This window comes from Mandrillus leucophaeus, unplaced genomic scaffold (assembly GCF_000951045.1).
Source record: "Mandrillus leucophaeus isolate KB7577 unplaced genomic scaffold, Mleu.le_1.0 Scaffold4, whole genome shotgun sequence".
In the NCBI taxonomy this organism is placed as follows: Eukaryota; Metazoa; Chordata; class Mammalia; order Primates; family Cercopithecidae; genus Mandrillus; species Mandrillus leucophaeus.
In genome coordinates this window covers 9,568,535-9,596,505 of record NW_012104253.1, presented here as the reverse complement: position 1 = coordinate 9,596,505, position 27,971 = coordinate 9,568,535, and the positions used below count along the sequence as shown (strand labels likewise).

Genomic DNA, 27,971 nt, shown 5'->3' with positions numbered 1-27,971 from the left:
AATGTACAATAGGATTTTATAATAAAGTTTTTGTCCCTATTTCCACTTCGAAGTATACTTGCCACAAAAAACTACACTGCTTTGCTTAAAAAATAAAAGTGATCACTGCACTAAGCTACGAATTTGAGAAATTATGCTTTTCCCCTCCACTCTGAGCTACAGTAATCAGGGGAACAGATTATAGCATAACTGACAAAAATGGAAGAAAATTTAGACTAACATGAAACACAACAATCCAATTTCTGTCAAAAGATCTTTGCTAATTCCAATTTCTTTGGCAAAAGCTTATTTGTGAGTGACAACCTTAATAATGGGCTAGATTTCAGTAATGATGTAACTTTTTTGCAATCCTAGAAAGATGCCAAATTTCTGTTATGCAAGTTTTTAAAGAACCAAAAAACTTTACTTGTGAGGGGGGAAGGCGAAGGGTGTGCATCAACGTTGACTGTAACAACTTTCCAGAGTGTTCTGACCAAAAAATGTTGTAACCTTCAGGCATTTTTTTAAATACTACAAATATTTCATTTTAAACTAGACTCAAGATATAAACACTATATTTGTCTGAAAATAAATAGCAGTAAGCCGGACTATATCTATCTTTTCACTGTTTTAATTAAGAAAAAAACATCTTTTCAAGAAAAAGGAAGAACACCAAAAGCAACTACAGTGGCAGACCTCAAGGAACATTTCCTGCTAAAAACCTTATACTTTCCAAGGCATTATGAAGATGTTTTAGATTACTGTTTGGTCCTTAAGAAAAAAAGGGCCAAACTGCAATTTTAAAAAATCATACATTTTTTTTTAATTGAAAAAAACTTTCTGTATCTTTAGAAAGGTGCTACCATAAGCCAAAAGTGGCAGAGCACAAAAATCACAAAGGGCTGACTTTTATCACCAACTGTGTGATCCCGGGCAAAGCCTTTTAGTGCCTCTAGGTTTCAGATTCTTCATCTACAAAAGAGTGGGGTTCTACCTCATAAAATGTTTTTCAAGAGTACTTCAAACCTTTTAAGAAAAAACAGCCACATGAAATCCTTTCCTGTATCATTCAAGTCAACTTTGATACTTTCTTCTATCAAGAGGCGTTTTAGCATGCAAAGGTTTTCACTTAAGCCCATTTGCTGAAGGGCCAGAGCAAGGTAGGGAGAACGACAATGCAACCAGCCAAAACCACAGAGTATCTTTTCAACATAATGCAAGGGCCTATATTTCAATAAAAATAAGTTACTAAATAAAAATCTGAACAGTATTTCTAATGAATTCCAATAACCAAAGTGTCATCATAAACATTAAGAAAAATAAATTGAACTTTGTGTTGTATCTTAAAAAAAAAATCAGTATGACATGGCAATGTCACCTTTATGCTACAAGTTTTTAAAAAGAGCCAAATACATTACGAAACGGTATTAATAAAAGAAGATGACTGTTATTGGAATGTTATTCGTAGAAATACAATGCCATTTCTAAAGTTCAAAATCTATGTATTTTCCTCTAAGGTTCTACATATTTCTAAATTAGTAACAAATAATTGTTTGGACCTAACTTGCATTAAAATATTCCCTTAACGCTTTCCAAATAAGTTCTAATTCTGTAATAAGACAAATACTACATGAGTTAAAAACATCCTCAATAAATAGATAAAAAATCTGAATAGTGTCACAGAACATGCTACCTGGAAATACTTAAAGGCAGATATATAAGATACACGTATCAGAAAGAAGACATGAAGAAAATGTATATTTAAAAATATAACCTGTGAAAGAAAAAAATGGCATTATCATTGTTGGCCTGAAGTAAAAATGAAGTAACAATGAGCCAATTTATCTTTAATGCAAAATAAATCTCCAGGAAATGAAACTGTCTGAAGCATTGCCTTTCACTTTGGAAGAGGCACTAGAACTCCCCCAGTCAACCACCACCGCACTGATTCCTGCAGCTCAGAGGCCCTCCCAAGTGCCCTCTGGTGGCCTTCAAGACAAGACAAAATGAAGCAGCTGTTGCTGATATGTAGAGTCTTCTTAAGACACTGGCAAGATTTAAATTATTTCCAGAAAATAACAATCTTTATGGATGATATATTTTTTTTAAGTTCACAGGAGTCCTGACTGAGAAAACCCTGAGCTACAAAAGCAAGATTTTATTGAAATTAATTATTTCACAGACAGACTGGAGATCACAGGTCACTGAAAAGTCATATCACTGAACAGAGCTAAGGATCTAGGATAAATTGTAATAACAGCAAAGTGAAATTTTTTTTTTAAAGAGCAAAACTCAAAGTCAAAACATCACATACTCTATGCCTTTGGAAAAGAATAAAAATAGAAATTTGCCTCCATCAAAATTATAACACTATTTCTGAATTCAGTGAAAAGACAGTGTATTTAAAGGAATTAATTAAATATATCAAACATCTACTCTATTATAAACACACCAAGAAAATGAAACAAAAAATTAATAAAACAAAATTCTTTGGCTCACCAAAAAGTAAATCCCTCCAGTTACACACACACACACACACACACACACACACACACACACACACACAAACTTACCATTTCATCTTTTTCCCATTTATCTGTGTTGCTTTTGTCTTGATTTACTACATAACCAGGAGGAAGCCAGTTTACAGGGGGATCAAATATTGACACCACCATGCGGCTGGGCAGTCCCTTCTTTTTTCCAAGGCGATACAGATTACAGTTGCTGACCTTTAGCAGAAAATATTAGGATACTTATCCATAAATGACCACTGCTGGAATTCATTCAAGGCATATTAACATATCCTCAGTTAAATGTTCCTCAAATTAATAAATTAATTATATGGTCATCAATTAAGTATAAGGGCTCTACAGTTTTTCTACCCATTCATGTTATAAAAAGAATATTAAATTCCCACATATTCTATACTTTTTTGGTGCAAGTATTTCTGAATATAAGATGCAGAGCCGAAAAAATAATGTATACAGCTATGCAAATTCTTTATGAATGACTGAGAAGAAACAATTCAGACAATATCAAAGCCTTGAAAATACAACCTGATGATATAAAATGCAAACTGCTAATTGGAATTACCAAAGTAGAAAAGAACCCATATAAAAAGTCAAGACGTCACAATATTTTCAATGAAATGGGGGGAGGATGCCATCAGCTCTAGTTGCAAAGTGAAAACTGGCACCAAACAAAACTGAAACTGTTACATTCCTAGAATGGAAGCCACAAATGGGATTTCAACTGTAATGCTCTCTCAAATATTACTCCTTTGTTTTACAGGCATTTCAAGACACTTGTATTCAGCTTTTAAAAAAATGAACCAAAAGGTTTGTTTATTTATATTAATGGAACAGCTTTACTGTCTATCCTCCACTCCGGTCTGTTTTTCCTAATGCCTCTATCTCCTTCCTAATTTGCTCACATCATTGCATTTCTGTCAAGTTATTACTTGGAAACTAGGGTCTAGAATTGTCAATCCCATTTTCATTTTCATAAAGCTGGGTTCATTAAGTACTTCATTAGCCCTCTTCCCATGTAACTCAACTATTGTTTAATAGACACCCCCCAAGTGAGAGGCACTCGACTGGGCAACCCTGAGGGAATCACGGCAGCAGGACAGAGGGGCAGTCCTCGTGACACACAGGCTGGCAGGGAAAAGGAGTGCACGTGTGACCACTATGGCCAAAAGTACTCTCCCTCTCTGCCTGAAACGTAGCAGGCTGAAGTAACTGCCAGCTTCCCTTTCCAAGCTAAGAGAACAAAGCATCACAAGTGCCAAGAAGAGGATAAAGTGCAACGTGGACCCACGGGAGGGAAATCACATTCCAAGTTGACAGAAACGGTGGGCGGGATGAAGAAGAAAGAGTTACGTAAGGTCTCAGATATGGGGCAAAATTCTGGACACATAGAGACGGGGGCGAGCACTCTGCAGAAGGAAGGACAGAGCAAGGGCCCCAAGGCTGGGGGTCTGAGCATGGAGTCTGTCCAATGAGCTGCAAGGGGCTTCCACCTGGTTAGGATCCAAAACGCATCAGGGCTGAAAGGGCCTGAACAGCAGGCTGAGGGAGTGATCATTCTTTCTGCAGAAATAAGTTGAAGGTTTCTGAGCAGACAAATGGACAAGTTTTGTAATAGAAAGCCACCTCTGTCTTATCTTATCTAACAGAGTATCCTATCCTACTGCCTATGCCACACCTGTCGAAGCCTCTGATACTTTCTTCCTGCAACCACCTCTTGGAAATCTCATCCGTTCTCAGAGCCTCCATATGGCGACTACTCTATAAAACCGTATCTGAATCCTACAGCCTCAATTATCTGAACATTTCCACTTCATATTCCATGAGGTCTAAAACCTCAACTCTAACCTTGACATCCCACATTTCTCCCTACCTCCCTGCTACTGCCACTGCCCCTGCCCCCAAGTTGCCAGTTTACATGGTTGTTACGACTGTGCCTCCAGTCCACCTCAAGATCATCCTGGGAGACCTCGGACACACTCCCGACTCTCCTGGATGAACAGTTAGGTGACCTGACAGGAGCCCATTCGACTAAGTGTGAGTCCCCTCATCTGCAAAACAGGGATGTGTCGGCTCCTTCCCAGAGGCTTAGAGAAGAGTAAACGAGTGAACACCGGGGAAATGCTTGGTGTGCTGCCTGTTGTGATAGTTCTATCCCAAGCGGCTAGTGTGATGGGGAAGAGCAAGGTCTCCAAAGCCAGGCTGTCTGGATTCAACCCAAGCTCTGCCACTTGCTTGCCAAGTGACCTTGGACAAGCTAACTTCTCTAGCCTATCTTCACCTATAAAATGGGGAAAATTAACCTCTCAGAATTGTAAAAATTAAATTAGGCTTATATATATGTATATATGTGTGTGTGTGTACATGTGTGTGTACGTGTGTGTGTATACGATTACCTTTTAGAGTAGTGCAGAGTAAGCACTTTTAAACTGTTAGCTAAAATTATTTCTTCTCACTCACCTCAGCCCCTTCCTCTCTACCAGAACTCTAGTTCTATAACATTTTCTGCTTCTGCTGTTGGTTTGGATTTGCTTTTCAACTCACACTACATTCTGCTACCAGATTAATCATTTTAAACTACCACTTTATTAATAGTTCCTTGCTCCAAATTCCTTCAACAGTGCCTACAACACTCAAAACACGTGCAAACTCCTCAGCCCAGCATTCAAGGCCTTCCACGACACAGCTTCACCATACCTGCCTTTTCAAGTCTTTTCTCAGGTATTTCCACACTTCCAACTGCTGCCACGGCTGCTTCCCTGACACTGACATGCTCTGCCATCTGTTCACTTTGCTTATGCACTGTCAACTTGCCTCCTCCATTGATGCCATCCTTGATTCAACAGTGATGCTCCTTCCTTCCTTCTAAGTGCTGCAAGTGATCGGCAGCTCTCTAAGGTACTTGTCCAGGAGGCTCATGTTGCCTGGTGACACTTCTTTTTCCATTTTTTCCCACCATAACTTGAATATCTTACCTTCAATCCTTTTCTTAAGTCTTAGTCCATGCTGAGCTTAAGAGCCCGCTCTTCCTCGGAGCTATGGAGCGTTTATTACTCACAACTCCGGTGTCACCCTCTTCACACTGGACGGCAGTCAAGCTCTGTGAAGCCTGTTGCTACTCTCTCCCCTCCACTCTCCAAAACTTCGGGGATGAGCCCCTCCACAAGACTTGCGTCTTACTCCTGTCTATACGCCTTGTAAGCCAAGATGTACCCTCTCAAATAAACGTTTAATTCAACAAAGCAGAAGCTCCTTGACTGACTATAATGCACATTTCTTCAAATCAGGATCAAGAGGTGTACACTCCTGCATAGTTTCCTTTGAACTGAATTTCAATCAAAAAGTAAGACACATGGAGATCAGCCAAGCCCCAAAACTTGAGTGTGGGGTCGATGTAAAGCAATAGTCATCTACTGCCAGGTGGTTCTGCCACAGGCTTTCGCTGGCCCTGCTAGAACAAGGGAGCAGCTGTGCTCAGCCAGTGCAGCAATTTCTGAGCATGATACATTCTCATCCTCTGAGATTATCCAACACTGCAAACCACTTTCAGGCACACTGAATAATTAACTGCTCAAAATAAAAAAATCATCTCTTACCTTTTTGCTTCTCATATATGAAAGGCGGCCCTCATGAGCATCAGGGTAAGTGCAAAACAGATACGTGGTGATGGCATGCTTTAAAAAGGAGTCGCCAAGCATTTCAAGCCGCTCCAGGTTAAATCCATCACTAGCGTTTGACAGAGTCAAAGCCTGAAGAATAAGTCCAGGATTGGGGCCAAGAGTCCTTGAGGAGTACCCAATAGAAGGGCTCTGCTCAGAATCCATCCTGCCCTTGAGCACTTGAATAGCGTCTGTCGTACCAGGCATTACGGCCATCATGGGACTTCCATCTGAGGTAGATTTGTTAGCATTTCCATCAAGGTATTTATTACTCAGGAGAGTACATTCATCGCTGGGCTGGTTCTCATAATTGTATAAATTCTGAATGGAATATGAGGTAGTTGGTTGCACGGGTATTTCCTGCTTGTAGTAATTCAGCTGATTTCCTTGGCAAAAGTCTCTGTTAGCTAAGTCATAACTGCCATTGGCGAGATTTTGATTGTAAGAAAGACCATTAATTGCTGTAAGATCTGCTGAAACTTCAACATGGAGCTTACCAGGGGACTCGCTGAGCAACGTTCTGCAGTTCACAGACATTTGGTCATGATTTTCTAGAGAGGAGGTTCTATTAGCACCTTGATGTGCAGCATTTTCAGGGACAATTGTGCTGTGCTTACAGTAATTATCATTTTCCGCTGAAGAGGAGTTAGAATTTGAGATGAAAGATTTGCTGTCGATAGACTTTTTCCACCCGAAGTCTAAGTTAGGGTATCTGCAAAGACATTTTTATAACTTTATATCAGATTCTTCGAGACAGCTAGGCTGAGAGCAACAGCAATTTGAATTTAAAAACAAAAACAAAGATCCCAAAAATGTACTCCTAAACTTTAGAAGAGAAGTAAGTTTCCAAGCCAGAATTTAACATTATTTGGAATTCTGCACAATGTAAATTATAAAGTGGGACATGGTTTTCTCTACTGCTTTAATCCCCGGCCCTAGACTCTAGGTGTGGTAGTTAAGAATGTCATGAAGCTTGCAGGCATCCTGCAGGAACTGGGGCCTAGCTTCATGGGTTGGAATCCCAGGCACTCTGGTTAACCCACTGAGTAACTCTGGGCAACTTACAGAAACTCTCTGTGCCTCAGCTTCTGCACCTGAGAAAAGGGCTAACAGTTCCTATCTCACAGCACTGTCTTAATGATTAAATGAGCTAATTGACACAGGGTACAGCATTTAAGCTAGTGTTTGGCACTGTAGTAACTACTCAATAAATACTGTGGTTATTCCTATTATATTTTAAAATTCCTTTCAGTCCCTAGAACAGTCGTGATATTGCCAATTGGATAACCAAAATTAATGTGAGTGCTTAAGCCAATAGTTTTTGTAGAATGCAGAGATTTTACCAATGGGAAGAAAATAATGAAGACAAAGAACATTCTAAGGTTGTTTTTAACATATGTTTGGATTTTTAAAACAAAAAACAGATTGAAAATGCTGATGCAGTAACAAAAAACAAATTCATTCTCACTCCAACTGTTAACGGCTTAAGTAGTAATGGTTAATTCTGACCTCAGATTCTCATCTCCCTCTGAGACTTGACAAGAACAAACGATATCTATATTTTCTTTCTACTAAGAATTATGTTATATACAATTTTAACTGAATTCTGTTCTTCTGCAACCAGGATCTCATGATCTGTGTTCTTTCTGGCCAACTGCACAGGCATACCTAAAATCCGCAGGAAGTGATCTGACTCCCACGCCAGCATCGCTGGCAGTCTGGGCTCTCAGCTCCTCTGCAGTCAAAAGGCAGTGAAGGCGATAAAGGATGCTGGGGAGACAAACTGCTTTTCTCCACAGTGATGCTGGAATCGGATGTATAGCACAGAGTTCTGGAACCAGTATCTTCAAGTAAGGGGAAAAACGGACAGATAAATACAAAGCGCACACACAAAAGAATTAAAAAAAAAAGACCAATTTCACTAATGGATAAAGAAAATCATAAATGCTAGTAAAACTTAATTTTAAAAAAATTTGTAAAAATAATCCCTAAGCCCAAACGGGATTTATCACAGGATTTATGAGAATGATTTTGTGATATATTAATGGGCTAAGTATAAAAACAAAACTCTCAATACTTACCAAAAAGAACATTCAAATAACATTCAACAATAATACTGATTAAAACAAAACAAAATCTGAGGATTAGGTAACTTCTAAAAAAATGAACGAATCATGCATTAAACTTGATAAGATAAAATTCAAACTTATCTTTAATAATCTTTAATACCCAAACAAATACTAAGTTATGCTAGTACAATGAACTATCATTACCTGTTTATTCTGCAGACTTTCCCATTTGGCTTTCCTCTTCTCAGCACTGCTTAAAGGAAGAGCTTTCCCCTTCTGATTCAAATGTCGAGGTGTCAAAAGATTAAGTCTGTAAGAATTCCAAAACAATTTTATCAAACACACAAAAATGCATACATATTCATAGTGGTTCTCCAACTTCACTGTGCTCGAAAATCATCTGAAGAGCTCATTTAAATTGCAGCCTCCTGGGCTACCCCTTGGGCAAGTTTGTGTGCAAAGCATCTCCTGATTTCAGAGAGTCCACCAGTGGGCAGGCAGACAGTGAACCTCTGCGTGTCTAGTGATGTCTGGTAAGAATGCCTCAAGTGCAATTCCAACTGTCATCTCTGAAGCTTCTTACCTTGAAGATGTATGGTCCACATCCAGCAGTGGCTGGTTGAGATTGGTTAGGTCAAGGTTATACTTTGTTTTATAATATTCTGCAAAAGTTTCATACTCAGGGGAAGGAAATTTACTGAGTGGGGTAAGATCAGTGTACACATCAGCTACATAAAATCGATGAGGCTGATCAAAATTGCGATATCTAAAAAAGAAAAACAAAAAACAATCAGTTGCTTTTTGGTTTAAATCAACTGTTCTCAAAACACAACTGTTTTTAGTATGGAAATTATGATTAAGAATTCAAAAGATTAAAAATAAGTAACAAAAATTTTTATTCCAAATATATTTCAAGTATATAACAACTGTATTTTTATTAAGTAAAAACAGACACATTATTGTCCTACTTTATTATTAATTCTTGTTCTAAATATCTACATTTTGATAACACATGAAGCTAAATGGTACCTTTACATATCTATTTTATCAATATAAACAGTGTAAAAAATGTACACTATGCAAATAAATACTTTGCATATTACTAATGCTAAACATTAAAGATACTTGTCATATAAAAGTATTACTGCATCATCTATGACTACGATAGTCCTGATAACTAAAATATGGTTTTGAGGTGCAAAAAGGAAAAAAAAATCAAAGATGAATTATAACTAGTACTATAATTATTTGAAAACTGTCTGTATTTTATTGCCCCAAAACTCCATTCCCTAAACTTTTATAGAAAAGAAAATCATTCTGGATTTACTATTTTCATAGAGCTTAATATTCCTTATAAAAATTTTAAGAAATGAAATCATTATAATCAAATTCTATAAGACTTTGGAGACTAAAAGGATGGAGATTTTAAGAAGAAAGCCTACCAACATTAAATTATCTGACCCTTTACAAAGGAAAATTCCTTATCTATAATGTTTTAGGTTTTATTTTGTAAGCAAGTAAACTGGAGAGAACAGGTCAACCTTAAGAAATTACCTATATTTTCTTTTCTTTCTTTTTCTTCCCCCGATCTGTTGACCAGGCTGGAGTGCAGTGGTGTGATCACAGCTTACTGCACAGCCTACAAATCCTGGACTGAAGCAATCCTCCCACCTCAGCTCCGAGTAGCTATGATTACAGCATGCATCACCATGCCTGACGAACTAATATATTTCCTATTAGTAATTACAATGCTAAAGTCACAGTCCACTTATATTCCCACGTGAATAAGTGTTTTTTTTTTTGAGAGAGAGTCTTGCTGTGTCTTGGAGTGCAGTGGCACGATCTCCCCTTGCTGCAGTCTCCACCTCCCAGCTTGAAGTGATTGCCCTGCCTCAAGCCTCCCGAGTAACTGGGACTACAGGCATGCACCGCCACGTCTGGCTAATTTTTTGTATTTTTAGTTGAGATGAGGCTTCACCATGCTGGCCAGGATGGTCTCGATCTCCTGACCTCATAATCCACCCGCCCTGGCCTCCCAAAGTGCTGTGATTGCAGGCATGAGCCACTGAGTCCGACCTAGTGCATCTTTTAAAACAAAGTATCACCATCATTTTTCTTTCCATTTAAATACCTACCTTGGAATGATAACTGCATCTTGGTAATCTTCTAATTTAAAAACAAAGGGTGTTTCTTTTGTATATTTTGTACTGGGAATGCCTATGCGAGCTTCAGACTTCTCAATATCTTCCATGAATTTAAAGTCAATATCCAAAGTGCTGGAGTCATTAACTTAGAAGAGAAAAACGATTCTTTAGCTTGTTAAAACAAGATACAGATAAGTTTCATACCTAAGCTGTATATCTGTATATGTATCTAATTTAGAGTCATCAAAGTAAGAGATTTTTTTCTTACCAACATTAAGAGGTAGAACACAGTATGCTGAATCAGCGTCTGTAGGTTTAAATTCTAGTGCAGGTTTTTCAAGCCGAAGAATATGTGAGAATATATACTGGTGAAGTCTTGTAATCAACTCAAGCATTTGTAGAGACAACATGAAACCAGACTTCTTCAACTCAATGGATATGGTAACCTCTCCAGAGCGTGTGTACACAGGAAAGTGTGGAATCTTAGCAAAAGGAAACATAAAGCACCCCTCAAAATTAACAGGTATTTTATTCCATTACAGTTAACTTCAGAAGAGAAATGATGCTTTCCAGTGCAGAAATAGAAGAGGCACCTTCATCTTTAAATATTAAACATACTGAGGTAACAAAAGGTACTTTCTACTAGTTTTTTCTTTTTTCTTTTTCTAAGCAAGATGTTTCTGACATAAGTAGTCATTATGAAATATCTACCTGAGGTATGGGTTTGGCTGTCAGTATTCCAAAGCATCTTGTGGTATCTTCAGGAGGGTAGAGTTTCCGCCTTCTAAAATTGAGTTCATCAGGTAAAGGTGTAGTTAAAACCATTCCTATCACATACAGGTAACAGGGCTGATCAGGTTTGGGATAACTATCCCTCAAACACTCTGGAATCTAGAGGTGGAAAGGAAAATTAAGTGTCATGCTCAAGTATATTAGCCTCTTTTCCAGATGTCAGCAAGAAAACGAATTTTGGCTTTACTAAAAGTTGGTGAGAAAAAGCTAAGAAAATACCCAAGGCATGACACCTCTTAATTACTTAACCCTGCGGGGTAAGTCAGTGGATCTCAGGCCAGGGCTGCTGATAGTGGCCCAAGTTCACATACACTATAATGCACTGTTGACTATATACCTAATACCAAAATTATATATAAAACAATTCAACACTGCAGGGCCTTTTTAAAAATACTATTCATTTGATCTATTTCTTTTGACAAGAAAATTCATCTCTTCCTTGGGCTTTTTAAGTACTAACTGTAGAGTACCAGGAAATAAAGTTAGGCAAATTTTTAAAAAATTACATATAATCCTATCACTCAAAGACAGCCTTTATTAACATTTTGATATACTGTATAATTTCCTAGACTCTTTTTAATGTATAAAGGTAAAGAAACATACATACATTTATATTTTTCAATACAAATAAAATCACACAACACTAGTATATATTAGGGCATGTGTGTGTCTGTGAGATAGCCTGATTTTTATCCCATTACTATAAAGAGAATATCTGTCAGAGTCAATACGAACCAATATCATCATTGGCAATGGCTACCTCATTATGTGAGTGAACCATAATTAAATGGAGATTGCTGCTAGGCTTTCAATATTAACACAATCCTTCAGATTATGGTCTTGCAGTTCCTCAGGTTCAATGAAAAAGAACTGCATCTGTAGTTAAAAGGTACAAAAATGCTGGTAAAAGAGACCATTATATTTAACAGAGAATCAGAAAATAAAGAATGTATCTATTAATTAAACAGGATGCCAAGCAGTGCTATGCTTTTCTTTTTTTGCAGAGACAAGGTCTCACCATGTTGACCAGGCTGGTCTCGGATTCCTGACCTCAAGTGATCCTCCTGCCTCAGACTCCCAAAATGCTGGGATCACAAGTGTGAGCCACCACACCCAGCCAATACTATGCTTTTCGAAACACTTATCATTAACGACTTTATCACATGAAACTAGTCTCATGTGAAAATTTGGTATGAGGGAAACATGCATTTTGGGAAGATGGGTAATATTCATGATTTTTAAAAAACTAACATGATTCTGAATCCTGAAAATGCTAAGCTGGATGCAAAATTGTATAAAGTAAAAACTTGGTAAAACTGCATAAGTAAAACCAAAGAACCACATATTTAAGCTGAGATACAAGCACAGCAGTCCCTGCTTATCTGCAGCCCCCATGGCTTCAGTACCTGAGGTCAGTCACGGTCCAGTAACAGGTGTGTACAGTACAGTATTTTTAGAGAGATCACATTCACGTAACTTTTATTATAGTATATGGTTACAATTGTTCTATTTTGTTATTACTGTGCCTAATTTATATCTTAAACTATCATAAATATGTATAAACGTATTTTTAAAAGCATAATATATGCTATAAGTCCTCGTTTAATGTCTGTGGCAGGTTCTTAGAAACTGGCTAAGGGAAACAACCAATTGGTAGAAAGAAACCAATTTTCCCACAGGCTAATTGACATAAACCAGTTAAATTCCTCCAGCATATTTCTGATCACAAAAACATCACCAAATTTCTAAATTAAAAAAACACTTTTAATGTTAAGCATTAAAAGAAATGTGAGCTATAGATACAATTAAGAAAGATGAATAAAAACAAGGAAGATGATTATTCACCCACTTATTCCAGTTCAGGGCCAAGGGTTCCAGAGTCTATCCTGGCAGCTCAGGGCCCCGTGCGGGAACCCATCCCGGAGAGGACACCACTCTGTGGCAGGGCACATGCACACGCATCCCCATGCTCACTCACAGTGGGGCAGCGCAGACATGTCAGTTCACCTGATGTGCACAGCTTTGGGATGTAGCAGGAAACCGGAATAAGCAGACACGAGGAGAACGTGCCAACTCCACACAGAGACAGTGGCCCTGGCTGGGAATGAATTTTTCTTCGTCGACGTTCTAATGAAACAACGTTGAGCTGTTGGAGGATTGGTACTATCTGCAGTTTCCACTGCATTTAGTAGTGTGGGTCTTGGAACATACCCTCCAAGGGTAAGCGGGACTACTACACATAGCAAAATTCTGCTTTTGCTTGGGGTTCTTATGAGGTAAAAATATTAACAAATATTTTTAAAATAAATACTTCAGCCAAATATGTCTATTACTAGAAGTCAGATTTAGAGATGCTTTCATGGGTGAGCTCTGCTAGGATGCCCACAGATTGAGCTGGAAACAGCCCATGGAAATAACTTATTTTGATTCCTAATGGCCCACATCCTAACTCTTGACAGATATTTGTGCTTCTACCTTCCAGTGTACCTGTCATCTTGAGAGGGCATCTTTTCACTTGCTTATTTTATCATACAAATCCTCTTCTGTCTTAGCCCCAAATCATAAGTAAAACAAGAATCACACCACTAAAATGAATGAAACAAAGAATGTCTATTTAAATTAAATAACCTCATTCTGGATAGAGTATGAGAGATGGGTCCAAGAATCCTTTTGAGAAGAAAAATAAAAGCAACCTCTGAAGTGGAAGAGCACACAGTCTACATAAGGAAGGAAAGACGCTGATCTGAGAGAAGCTGTGAATTGGAGAAAGGAGCTGAGATCCAGAGTGGGCCAAACTGCAAGGGTGTGGGAAGTCAGCCAAGCAGAGGAGCTGAGATGTGATGTAGCAGAAAACGAAGTCAGAAATGCTAGATTTTTACTCTGTTCTAACCAATACTAACTGCTTTTGGGTAGCACTGCCTTCGTTTCGTGGAACCTGGCCTTCCTGGAACACTGGTCTCTTCTTCATCATGCAAATCAAGCTCTTCTTCATATTTAACAGTCTCTTTCCCAACTGGCATCAAATGGTCATCCAGTTCCCCTAAGAAATTTAAAGAGAGAATTAACACAATCCAGATTTTAACTATTTAATCAGTAAAGAATCTAGAATAGAACTATGTTAGAAGGACCTGGAAAAGTAATGGAAACTAAAGCACCCTTGCCTTTCACAATGTAAATGTAATCAGATTCACACTTCAGGCAAAGTCTATTTTGGCATCCATATGTACCAATATGAGCAGGACTGCAAATTCTGTTCTAAGGCTCAGAAACAAAAACATCTAAACATGACATCAGCACATATCAATGATAAATAAAATGGCCATGGAAAATGGGTTCACTTACACAGAAGGAGCAGGATTGAGGGAAAAAAAAAAGAAACTGAGTCCATTTTTAAAAAAGGATTGATTTCTGTACTAGTATAGACTAACTTGAGAGACTCATATATTAAAACACAAGTGTTCATGGTGCATGATTCAACAATTACAAAAATACCTTTATGTATTTAAAAGGAGTCATTAAAGAGAGCAAATAAATGACAGTTGTTTACAGTTAAGCTATGGAAAATAAAGAGCTCCCACAACACTGTAGGATCTTCAAGTTACTAACACTTATATTTATATTCACCAAAGCACACTAAGAGCAGCAAGTGAATAGCTCTACAAAATCCTTAGAGATCTATAAAGTCCTCTATATGCTTTTTTTCTTACAATGGTTGCAATTTATTTTTATTTGTATATGCTTTTCAAACATCCTTACCAATTTTGTGCAGTTTCTCACAGCAAATGAGAGCTACAACTCTTTCAGCCAATCGTACACAGCTCATTGGTGGACCCTGAAAATAACAAAAACCTTTCCATTGTATATGCACATTGCTATATTACCTCTAGCACATGAAACACCTATGAAACCACTGCCCCAACATCTTTAAAGTTCAATTTGCCAAAACAAAATTCTTTATTTTTAAAAATTCCAGCAAGTTTTTAAAAATTCTAATCTCCATATTTGAAATGTTCATCTTTAGAAGTCCTGCCCAGTAAAAACTAAGTCATAATTAAGATTTTACAATTTTGATGAATTTAAATTTCAGTAAGATTTTAAAGTATCTTATTTTTACTAATCAATAAATATGTAACAAAAAGATTTATCAAAACACAGCTGTAACATTAATAGTACTGAGCAGCTTTTTATGTGCAATAGAAATTAGTCATCTTGGAATATTTGGAAATCAGTACTGGGACCAAGAACAGTATTACAAAAAGCAGATTTTTCAGTCACCAACAAAATAACTAGGACAACGCGTAATACATTTTATATCACTCTAAGTGTCTAAGCCACAGTTGAATGACTGTCAAAAATGTGCATGTTAGTAACACCTTAGAAGAAACTTCAGAGATCACCTAGTCCAGTTCTAACTATCTGTAAATTAGACAGTCTATTACAAATATGAACATGTAGATGACTACAAAAGTGATCTATAAATCTACTTTTGAAGTAAATTTGTTTTTATTTTTATTTTTGGTCTGTCAACACAAGGCTCCTGCTCATGAAAGCAGATTTTAAAATCAAATTTCCCTATAAATTGCAAGTCTTAGAAAAGCTGAAAAAAAATCCACTAATGACATATTTTAAAATATAACAATCATTTCTTTTTCTAAACTTACAACAATGGAGGCTCGAAGAGGTGAGTTAATTGGCAGGTAAAGAGTTGAATAAAATGTACCATCAGGCAACTCTCGGGTTCTGCATTTAGGAGCTAGATGAGTAAATGGATCACTTGGTAATCTAGCACAGTATCTGTGAAGAAAAAGAAAGTCTGAGGCTGAATATACAACTGAGAAAATATTGATATTTACAACCTCAAGTTTGATTTGTCATGTGCCTCTTCCACTCTACTGATTTTGTATTTATATGTGGCATTTAAACTTTACTGCTTCAAACTTTGAACAAGACAGAACAGTGTTGTCTAACAGAACTCTGCAAAGATGTTCCATATCTTCGATGCCCAGCAGGGCAGTGGCTGGTGACCACTTGAAATGTGACAAGTACAACTATGAAACTCCATTTTTTCTTTTATTTTAAATTGAATTTTGATAGCCACATGTGTTGAGTGTTACCATAATAGAGCACAAAGTATTGTTCAGAATCCAGTAAGAAAACACACTGCCAACGTTTTCTCCTTAATCATCTTATATCTGCCACCAACTACCAGCACACGTGCAAGGAAGGCATCAGAAGAGGGCGGGACAGCCCAGTGCTGACACAAAAAGGACAGCAGAACTAGCAGCTCACTGAGCAAGAGCACTAGGGAAGGTTGGAGCAGGGCAGAAAGCTAGCCCAGAAAGGGATGCTGGGACAGGACTCACATCAGGAGGGTGCTGGAATGGGCAGCAGCCCTGTGAGGTTGTGACCTGTGCAGCAAGGGCACCTGACCACAGGGGCAGTCTTACAGAGCAGGAAGACCAGCTACATACAGGAAGACTGAACACTAATTATTTTGAGGACAATGGGAGCCCAACTTCTGACTATTAGAGAAAGGAGGTACAAAGACAGAAAAGAGGAAATCTAGAATGAAACCTCTAGCGTCACACTGAAAATGCAGGTATCAACAGACAGACACTGAAACAAATACAGATGTAAACATGAACAAACAAACACTCTAGCTCTGTCCACTCAAAAGCCTGGCAGCAGCAACACTCCGGTAGCAACGAATAAATTTAGTATCCAGTTCTCGGTTTCTAACCACAACTCACTCTCCACTAAACTTGAGGAAACTGCCAACATCAAGGATGTCTTGTGCCATAAAACAAGGAAGTGTTCAACGAATAATAGTGAGATGTTAAAAAGACACAGAAACTAGCTTTAAGGGGTTCCCACTGGCCAAATATGAAACAATTTTAACATCAAAACAAACAGTAAATGATAATGACAGATTATAACCCATTAAATAAAACAGGAGTCCATAAGTTCACGTTGACATTAAAAAATGATAATATAAGAACGAATAAATGGAGAGAAGAAATGGATGGTAGAATGCCAACTAATAAATACAGAAATAATGGAGTTAGTAGCCATCATAGTAATAATCAATTTGGGCCAGAGATATCAAAGAATGCTTACACTAATGAATCAAACTTGGAAGAGGAATACATTTTTATACAACGTATCTCCCCATGAAATATTTACTAATAATAAAAGAGGTGAAAGGGAACTTTACAGTAGAGAAAACTGGCAGACGTCACTCAAGTGATCTAAGTTACCACCGGAAAGGACACAAATCAACATGGTGTGCAACTTGGTAAGCTGGGATGAGGAGAAGACACCATCATTTCAGTGACGTGCTGCCCAAAAACGTGTAACCTGGGTCTCATCGTGAGAAAATATCAGACAAACCCAGACTGAGAGTCAGACTACAAAATGACGGCCTATCATCTTCCAAAGTTTCAAGGTCATTAAAGTCAAGGAGAAACTAAAGAACGGTTCCAGATTGAAGGAGATTTAGGAAGATGTGACAATAGGGCATGAGGACAACTCCTGACACTAAGGTGGATTCTTTGGCTACAAAGAACATTCTCATGAAACTGAATGAGTCTCTCCTGGTGTCTAGGTGAAGGGCATATGCGAATTCTACTATTCTTGCAACACTTTGAAGTCTGAAATTGTTTCAAAATAAAAGGTTACAAAGAAAATCTTATACTTGCTCTTTTATTTCGTCTCTGAATAGGAATTATCCTGATGCATAATCCAGCAAAGAATCTGCTCTTCTTGGCTCCTAGAAGTTTTACCAGTTCTGGACAAAGTAAATTACAATGTACCCAAAAATACAATGTTACTTTATTGCTAGGGGAAAATTCAACATTACCCAATGGTTATGGCACAAAACAAAAAATTTCAGGATTTAGAAAAAAATTGGTGAGAATTATAAAATTAAATTAAACCTAATTTAAAATGCCTTCATCATGTTAGCCTTGCCAAGGAATACTGAACTTTTATTGCTGCACAATACTGTTTTTGCCTTTTGATTAAAAAAAATGAAAAAAGTAACTTTTCTTTATCGAAAATATGGCCCGTCTAAGAGAAGACTGGTAACCGCAAAATGTAAACAATACAAAATGTACAGGTTTAGACTTAAACTGTGCAACATTCCCAGGTTTTCCACACAAATGGTATGATGCCATACCTATTGATGTGTCCAATGGCCGTGTTGATTGTGACTCGTGGACCACCATCGTCAGGCCTCAACACATATGGTGGGAAAACGTCATCATCATCCACGACAGGATCAATGTCAGTCTCACCAGTATCAACCGACTTGGAACACTTGTTTCTCAAGATCTGAACATTTGAAAAACAGAACTTATGATGAAAACACATCTTCTTTGCCGCATGCTGTCTGCCTCTGTACCTACAGAAAAAACTCTCTTGAAAATATCTCTCTCTCCTAAACATACTTCAATACTCCAAAGTCACCTGCTGCAGACACCTTCGTCCAATAAATGCCTCCCAGTTCCAATAATATGGAGAACCTCCCCATATGGTACAAAGTCTATACTGTACCGTGCCTACATACACACACACACACACACACACACACGTACACATGACTGTCAGTCTTTCTGAATGTAACTACCATGTCATCATTTTCCAATCACTCAATAACGTAAGCAGTCAACAGTTACTGTCCATATTTACAATGCAATTTCCCAGACATTCATCCCCAATAACGTATGTGATGATCATTTTCACTGTTATCTTATTGTGCCCTTTCAAACACTTTGTATAACACTGCTGGGTCTTTGTAATCATTCTCAACTTCCTTACAATGTACACAGGGTACATCTCTTTTGAGAGTATTGCCTGTAGATAAAACTCATTATCTGTTTCTATGGATACAAAGAATAACAAATAAACCATATTAATTTTTTTTCCCAATCTGCCAGCATATATTAATCTGTTGATCTTACCTTTTCAATAGCTTTGTAGGTTTTAAGGTCTTCTTCAAAACTTTTCATTTTGTCTGTATCTGCTAACATTATATAATTAGAGATGGGTGCCCTTGCTCTTCCTTTAGATTGAACATAGGATCGATATTCTGTGGGCAAATCAAAACGAACCACCAAGTTGCATTTTGGTATATCAACACCCTCTTCTACAATACTTGTTGCAATAAGCAGGTTGGTCTCATGTGCTCGAAATTTCCTAAGTACCTGAAAAAAAAAAATCCACCAAGAAAAGCACTTCTAAGAAAATTTCCAAAACAAAAAAAAAACATACTAAAAGTAAATGACAACTGTTATTTCTGACACACATGCTCTTGGGCATTCTAAATCCTTAAGGCCAGGCTAAAGAAGATGACAGTATCACTGAAAACTCAGGATGCATGGAAACATGGACAAAGAAGCTGATTTAACGAATTCAGGATAAATTAAATGGTAATATAAGCTAGTTTTCAGACAGTTAGATCTATTAGACTGGCTCCTGGACTCTCCAAACTGGAGATTATCAAACAGCTACAATGTAGAAAAGGCCTTCAACAGGAATTATTCTGCTAATTTTAAGTTAAATAATAAACTTTAAATAGGTTTTTGTGTACAAGCCAGAACATGGTATTAGGTTTTAGCATCTTTACAATGCTGTTTCCTGTATTAAGACCTTAAAAAGCACAACAACATTTAAGCTAAAATCTACAAAATATAGTGCTGTTTTTTTAAAAAATTCAAACAAAATAGGCCTTTAAATGAAAAAAAGAAAACACTTTCTAGGAAAAGATTTCAGTTTGTTAACTCATAGTCATATGGAATGTACAAGAGTTAAGGTCATACATGCTTTGTCTTTCCATGAAATGCAGTTGTGTGACATCAATCCAATCACAGAAAATAAGTTGGTTGATGGCAATTAAGACACAAATTTGGTTTGCCAGATAGCTATTCTAATTCTGAGCACATAAATCACTATACAGCTACCTTATGTGGACAGCTGCTCTAATATATGAAGAAGTATTCCATAATACAAAAAATAATAATAATTCTGGGGAACTCTGAAAAAAGGGAGACCCTATGGGCACTGTGTCTGTATATGTCCTGAAAACTGTTATTGTACACTTATTTTAAGTTACCTCTTCCTGTTTTCTGAATTCTGCTTCCATCTGCTTGTTGCGAGGCTGATTCTTCCCAATGCCATGTCCAGTTATAAAATTGCTACTGATATAAGCCAGCTCAGGATCTTGTTTGCCAGCTTCCTTTATCAATCTAAAAAAAGTACACACATTTGGAAGTTAAATGTTGCTGAGAGAAAATAAAATTTTGTTTTTAAAGTCTCCTTTAAAATGGAAGTACATGTATTTTTTGTCAACATACCTAACAAAACGGTCTTGGTCCTTTTTTCCCAACTTGCTTAAACAGAAATCACTGTCACTCTTCACCACATAGATCTGTTGACCAAGTACTTATAATGCCAAATACAAGATCGGTTTGTACTGACAAATGAAATGGTCACATTACCTCCAACAGCTGATTTGGCAATGGTGACTTAATAGAAATGTGGCCCAGGATGAGACTGAGCTAGTCAGAGAGAAACATGCATCCTCATAGATCTTGGCCTCGGAACAGGACGTCCAATGAAAAAAGCTCGACTCATCCCTCTACCAGTTCCACTTGCTCCTCTCCCAACTCAACACCCTTCTCTAGACCATGCACAGCTTCAGCAACAGGCCCTGCTGTGCTTATACAGAAAGGACCAGTGAGCCCAACACCAAAGGAAACCTTCACCCCCTACAAATGTAACAAAAGAGTTCCAGCTGCAATTTCTTTTCCTCTTATCCTACCACCTGATATCATTAGAAGAAGAGCCCATGGGAAAGAAATGTTGTATCCTCTCAATTCCTGATGCTTTGTGGTCCCCAGGCCACTGAGCAAAATTCTGCACAGCATAGGATGGGGCACAGAAATGGCAAGGCATCCCCCACCCTTCCCTGTCATGAAAGAGGAGATTCCTGAGCTCTCTCTTCCTGCCTGCTCCTCTGTATTAACCCAGAGTGCCTGTGACTGAAAGCTGGCCTTCTAGCTAAGAAATGGCAAAGAGCTACAGGACGGGATCACATTACACGGGTGCAGAAGGTTAACAGTTAGTGCTGCCATTACAGCTATTTTGGAAATATCCACATTCAAAAACTCAGCACACGGGATAAATGGTTCCACACCTGATATAAGCGATTCCACATGGTTTCTCTGAAGTCATACTACATAGTATAAATTCCAAATAGAAAATCGCATTTTTAAGTTGAATCATTCTTTAAAAACAAATACATGAAACAGACTAATATTAAAGAGCTGGAAGTGGCCATCCAGAATCTCTCTTGATCCCAATCAGCACAACACTTGCGTGTCTAGGTTAGTTTGGGAGTCTACAAACTACAGCTTGTAGTTCAAGTTCTACAGTTCAAGTACTTAAATACTCAGAATCAGAGTCTCCCTTATTATGTTCCAAGGTGTGTTCAATTATTTTAATAAACTTAAGATGTAACAGAAAGCAGTGTTACATGCAAACAAATAGCATGCCCAAAAGTCTACAATACAAAATAAATCACCTTAGAAATAATACATACTTTCAAGTGCATCAATTTGAATATAATGGAGATTTAGAATGTATTTTAAGTTACTGTTAATTAGGCAAAGAATGTATTTTACTTTGCCAAAATTATAAATTATCCATTTGGCAGACTTCAATTAGCTAAGAAATAGAGGCAACAACAGTCAATTCATTTTTCCTTAATGAAACCCACATCAAAACCACAGAGAACAGAAGAGACAACAAGCACAGTAAATAAAATCTCTTGTAAGCAATAATTACATGGGATATACCTATGCTAATAATGCTTAGAGAGAAAAATATATTTCTCTACTTGCTGAATCTCGGCCATGCGTAACCAGTACCCATGACAAAGTTACAGGCTTCAGGGAAAACAAAGCCAGGCAGTCACATGTGAACTCCCAGAGGACAGTGGACAGTGCAAACTGCTTAAAGAGCTCGCAACACCACAGAAAACATAAGACAAAGTATTATTTGTTTCTTTTGGTTTTTACACTGCGTTTATACAAGCTGTTCACCAGCAAGCTGTTTGATCAAGTATACTCTTCCCTAATGCACAGTGTTTCTGAAACGATCTGCAGCAGAGAACCAGGTTTTCTTCTTAAATTTCCAATCCATCAGAGACAAACAGTTTTGTAGAATTTAATAAAAATGAACGACTAAGAAAATGAAACTTAAAAAGCGTTAAAATTCAAGCATCAATTTTATTGTATTCAGCAGGTATAAAATTACTGTCAAACTGCTCTAAGAGTTTATAAATGCTTCTTCTCAATCTGTACTTAACTCATGACAGAGGTAAAGTCTGGCACCAGTCCACAGCCTACACTTTGTGTGTATATGTACATTGCCTCCCCAATTAGACTGAAAATAACATAACCAAAAATAGGAAATACGTATGGTAGTTTCAGAAAACTAGCAGATGTATTACAGAAAATTGTGATCTGAATAAACATGCTAACTAATGCTGACAACCACAGGAGGAAAAGAAATTCAAAGATATAAATCCATCATTTGAAATTTCTGCCAGGTTCTTGAAATACATTATCAACAATTCCTTTAACAGTGTCCCTTACACCTTATACTTTCTTGTCAATGTGAGAAAACCAAATATAATTCCTCTATGATCTCACTAAAAAAAGATCACTGACAGTTACATAATAGCATACTGATACTGCACCCCCTATATGCATGCATAAGCAGCTGAAGAATTAGCACCTACTGTGTGCCAGGTGATAAAACTGCCATTTTTAATACAAAGTCTCTTACAAACAAGCCAGTAAAAGAGGGAGGTATTATTTCCATTTTACGAATGAACATACTGAGACTTAAAAGTTAAATAACTTTCACAAAATATACATCCAAAAAGTGGGTAGAAAAGAAACCGAGTCTCCTTGGCAAAATGGCTGATTCTAGGGCCAGGCAGGGAGAAATACAAGAGCCCAGAGCACCCCGTGGTATCACAAAGAAAGTGCTCAAAAACAAAAGGATGAAGGTATGTCAAAGGAACATGGGAGCTATCCTCAAAGAGCTCCCAGTGGCCACCGTTGGAACAATTTGAGTAACAAATAAATAACATAGTATTGGATTATGGCCCAAATTATAAAATAAACATGAAACCACCAATTGAAATATATGATTCAATTAATAAATATAAGTAGACAGTTACATAAATAGGATAAACTAGACAAGTTTTCCTTACAGAAGAATTCCATTAAATACATATAGATACACCCCTCTCCAGCAAGTGGAGATTAATCCCTCCATACCAGGATGGGCTAGACTTGGAGACTTCCTTCCAAATACAGTAAGAAAAGGGAAAAAGTGTAACTTTACAGTAGAGAAAGCAGACAAACACTGTCACAATCCATTGATGAGTGATGTTTCGTGGTTGATACCATGACAGCCCCTGATATAAAGTGACTAGAAGGGCAGGTCACCTCCATGGTATTCTTCCATATCCGATCACCCCAGTCCAACTTCAAGAACATAAGAAAAACCCAAATGGAGGGGCATTCACCGAATACCTGACCAGTACTCCTGAAGACTGTCGAGGTCATCAAAAACAAGACAGAAACTGTGAAAACTGTGACAGACCAGAGGAAACTGGGCAGATACTGACAACTAAATATGATATGACACCTTGGATTAAAGAAGACATTATTCCGGCCGGGCGCGGTGGCTCAAGCCTGTAATCCCAGCACTTTGGGAGGCTGAGACGGGCGGATCACGAGGTCAGGAGATCGAGACCATCCTGGTTAATATGGTGAAACCCCGTCTCTACTAAAAAGTACAAAAAAACTAGCCGGGCAAGGTGGCGGGCGCCTGTGGTCCCAGCTACTTGGGAGGCTGAGGCAGGAGAATGGCGTGAACCCGGGAGGCGGAGCTTGTAGTGAGCTGAGATCTGGCCACTGCACTCCAGCCTGGGCGACAGAGCGAAACTCCGTCTCAAAAAAAAAAAAAAAAAGAAGACATTATTCCATACTGTCTAGTGGTTAGAAAAAAATAAAAATAATTTTTTTAAAAAAGAGGACATTAGTAGAAAAACTGTCAAAATCCAAATAAAGTCTGGAGTTAATAGTAATGGGTCAATGTTAAGTTTTCTTAGTTGTGACAGTGACAGGAGATAACATCAATGGGGAAACTAAGTGAGGGGCATATGAGAACTCTCTGTACCATTTTCCCAACTTTTCTGTAAATCTAAAATTCTTCCAAAATAAAGTTATTAGGAAAAAAGGGGGGGGTGGTAGAGACAGGATGTGAACCCACGTTTGTCCAATGCCAATATCACACAATACTAGTATATTCCACGGTGAAAAGAATACTAGACTTGAGACTGGAAGCCATTTTCTGCCACTTGATATGTGTGTAATTTGGGGAAGGTCACACACTGATGCTTGTTTTCTTCATCTGTAATATGGAAAGAACATCTACTTTCCTCCCCCATGGAGTGTTGCGAATACGTCTTAAATATATATAAAAGTAACTTACAAACCCCTATGTAAATATAAGGTACAAAGAAACCCATAAACATAAGACTGTGCACATACCTACACTACACATAGAAGTGGCTGTGATTTATTTTTTTAATTAGGAGAGCAGAAAACTGCATGTACATTATAATAGCTTATATGCCCATGAAACTATTCACTAAAGAAGGGTTTTTCCTCCCATTAAACTGATGGAAGGAAAGAATCTGGATTTCAGGAAGTTTTTCTAAGCTTATTAAAAAGCTTACTGGAACAAGACGTCTATTGTATATTTAATTAGCTGCTCATAAAGTCAACCCTCAGACCACTCTTGATTCATCATACAGCACTAAATTCCAGTCACATTTTATGAAAGTTGATCACAATTAATCTGATCCTTAAAGTCAATAGGAAGTAACTTGACTGATTCTGGATAAACCTTTTCAGGCTAATATTCCTACAATAAAAACTGGCACATCTTTACATAAAAATACATGTAGAAAACAGGGGGAAGGTGGAAAATACACCCCCATTTCTTCTCTCCAAGCCCCAGAAAATTTATTTAATCCTTATACAATCCTAAATGGAGACGGGGAGTATGTCCATAACTAGGCTTAGAACTGCGCCAGCATTAAACTTTTTTGACTCCCAAAATGCTTTACCCTGCTCTAAGAAATAATCCCTCCTTAGTCACGCTCTCCCAGGTCCGTCTCCTGGCAATCTTCCTGTTGTAAAGCACTGGTTTCTAGTGTTCTGTGACACCCAGGGGCATTACTATGATAGAAAGAACTGGAAACTAGGAGTCAGGATATTAGGATTCTAGAATTGTCTCTGCCATTGACTAGCAATTTAACTTATAGCAAATCTCTCTCTCTCTCCTGAGGCTCTTTCTCATTTTTACAAAAATAAGTGGGTTGGATTATACAGTCAGTGAGGTCCCCTTCCAACTACAACTTCTGATTTAAATGTAATTTGGTCCCTAAAGTTATTTTCCTTTGTATTCATCAGAAGGATCAGGCTCAATGACTATGAAAATTACCAGACTAAAAACTGCCAGATGACTACCCTCGAGTCCAATTTCTCGTTATTCAAAAAAGTTTTTAAAACCCCTAAACATTCAGAAGCAGTTAAGCGCAAGCACAAGCACGCGCGCGCACACATACACACACACACACACACACACACACACACGCGCGCGCGCACAAAGAAAAAGAAAAAGAAAAAAAATCCCAAATTACTTTAGGAAACAAAGCTTAGTTTTTCCTACCAGATCACTACTTGCAGAAGAGTTAGGGATCAACTGTGGCCAATTAATGGACCTCATAGAAAAGTAAATTGATTTAAGTACAAAATAAGGACGTTTTTTGGCAGAAACAAAAAAAAAGAGTATCCACAAACCAAAAGGACCATACATTAAGTGACCATCTGACAGAAATCTGAAGTACAGTTCCCTGGCTGGTTCCAAATGAGAAAAAAATCTTTCATTGAAGAAGGGAGAAAGAGCAGGAATCCACAGCCTAAAATTTGGATTCATTATCACCTTTGCTAATAATCTTAGAACTTTCCCTAACATTCTTATTCTCTTTTGATTCACAAAATTTTAATATGCAGTCTATGAACCAACCCAAAATAAATTCAATTGTTCTAAACTTTCTTCACTGTGGCCTTGAAAACTTTATTTTTTGAGACAAGGTCTGGCTCTGTTGCCCAGGCTGGAGTGCTGTGGTGCCATCTCAGCTCACTGCAACCTCTGCCTCCCAGACTCAACCCATCCTCCCACCACAGCCTCCCGAGTAGCTGGGACTACAGGCATACACCACCACTGGCTAATTTTTGTAATTTTTCTAGAGACAGGGTTTCGCCCTGTTGCCCCTTGTGAACTCAAACAATCTACCTGCCTCAGGCTCACAAAGTGCTGGAATTACAGGCACAATCCATCATGCCCAACCTGGCCTTGAAAAGTTGAATCAATATTTTTAAGAGAAAAAAAAATCAACATTAAAAAATTAGTCACAATACCCAGATAAAATTTATCCTAAGACTACCTGAGGGGAACACCTGGTGTGAAATGCTTAACACAATGTCTAACACACACTTAAGGATTAATAAATACCTAAATTGAATCTAAAACTGAATATAAAACAATGCTTTACTTAAATGCACACTGATTTTTTTAAAGACCATAATTGTCCTCTATTTTAGGTAGATTAGAATGGATTAGCATCCTTTAAGAAAAAAAAGTATCAGCCATGTGAAAAGCAGCCTTCTGGGAAAACATCCTCTCTGTCAATCCCAGGACAGCATGACATATCAGCAATGATGGCGCCAAGTCAAGGACACTTACATAACCCTCATGCTAGCTCTCACAGCTGCTGCAGCGCATCACATCACAACACAGGACACCTCCCTGTTCTCATGTGAAAGGAGTCAACTTAGAGATTTACCTGTTTAAGACAACTGCTGTGTATCTTCTTTCCACAAAAATAATTCCACATAAAATGTTGGTAAAAGGAGAAGGAAAATTTGTCTCTGGCTTCTCTTTTTCTTCAATTTCTTCATCCTCATCATCATCCTCAGAATCACTCCATGACACATAATTATCCTGATTCCTATTATTATACCACTCAACACTTTCAAACTGCTGTCGCTCATATGGTTTATATTTGCGTAAGATTTCGAGCAGTTTGATTACTTTAGGAGTTACAAATTTCAGGTCAAGTGAGGCAGGTGAGAAGTGCTCTTCACATAGTGCATGTATTTTCCTTAGGAAAGTGTCTGTAAACAATAAGAATTTCCTGTGCAGCTCCTCTTGCTCATGTTTGATGTATTTCTGTAGTTCTCTTACCATCATTCCAGCCACTTTATCTGCACACCAGGGTCCCAGAACTACCAATACGGCACGACAGTCTGATAGTATCTACAAAAAAAAAGAAAAGAAAAAACCTAATGCCAAACAATAATAATGTAGCGTTTTCATATGGGGTTTAACTGGGATTTCAGTTGTTCTCAAATGACTCCTTAAATGTAACTCAGCCTTAGGTTAAGTCCTTGAAGGTGGGGGGAGAGGCCAATAGTCTTTTTGAGCTCATTTCATATGTATATGCCTAGAACCATCTCCTTTTTTCAATAAAATAACCAAACGCAAATTAAAAGATGCAATTGTATGAGGTTAATGAAGCCTATTTTTAGATCTGTAATTAGTTAGAACTATACCTGAGTCATTTACTTCCTGCCAAATTGCATATAGGTA

At 37.7% G+C, this 27,971-nt stretch overlaps 1 protein-coding gene across 4 annotated transcripts in view; it reads right to left on the bottom strand.

Annotated features, from left to right (window-relative positions):
• Window positions 1-27,971, bottom strand: part of DICER1 (dicer 1, ribonuclease type III) — an 82,478-nt gene that overhangs the window by 11,035 nt on the left and 43,472 nt on the right. For all 4 annotated transcript variants that reach the window (XM_011991684.1, XM_011991683.1, XM_011991686.1 and 1 more), the window contains 15 exons: window positions 27,166-27,638; window positions 20,284-20,416; window positions 19,133-19,375; window positions 18,349-18,503; window positions 15,833-15,965; window positions 14,928-15,003; window positions 14,072-14,211; window positions 11,091-11,270; window positions 10,648-10,861; window positions 10,371-10,524; window positions 8,819-9,001; window positions 8,440-8,545; window positions 7,835-8,010; window positions 6,104-6,878; window positions 2,553-2,708 (listed from right to left, as the gene is read on the bottom strand). In XM_011991684.1, the coding sequence (XP_011847074.1) occupies window positions 2,553-2,708; window positions 6,104-6,878; window positions 7,835-8,010; window positions 8,440-8,545; window positions 8,819-9,001; window positions 10,371-10,524; window positions 10,648-10,861; window positions 11,091-11,270; window positions 14,072-14,211; window positions 14,928-15,003; window positions 15,833-15,965; window positions 18,349-18,503; window positions 19,133-19,375; window positions 20,284-20,416; window positions 27,166-27,638 (3,297 nt within the window). The remainder of the gene's footprint in view (window positions 1-2,552; window positions 2,709-6,103; window positions 6,879-7,834; window positions 8,011-8,439; window positions 8,546-8,818; window positions 9,002-10,370; window positions 10,525-10,647; window positions 10,862-11,090; window positions 11,271-14,071; window positions 14,212-14,927; window positions 15,004-15,832; window positions 15,966-18,348; window positions 18,504-19,132; window positions 19,376-20,283; window positions 20,417-27,165; window positions 27,639-27,971) is intronic.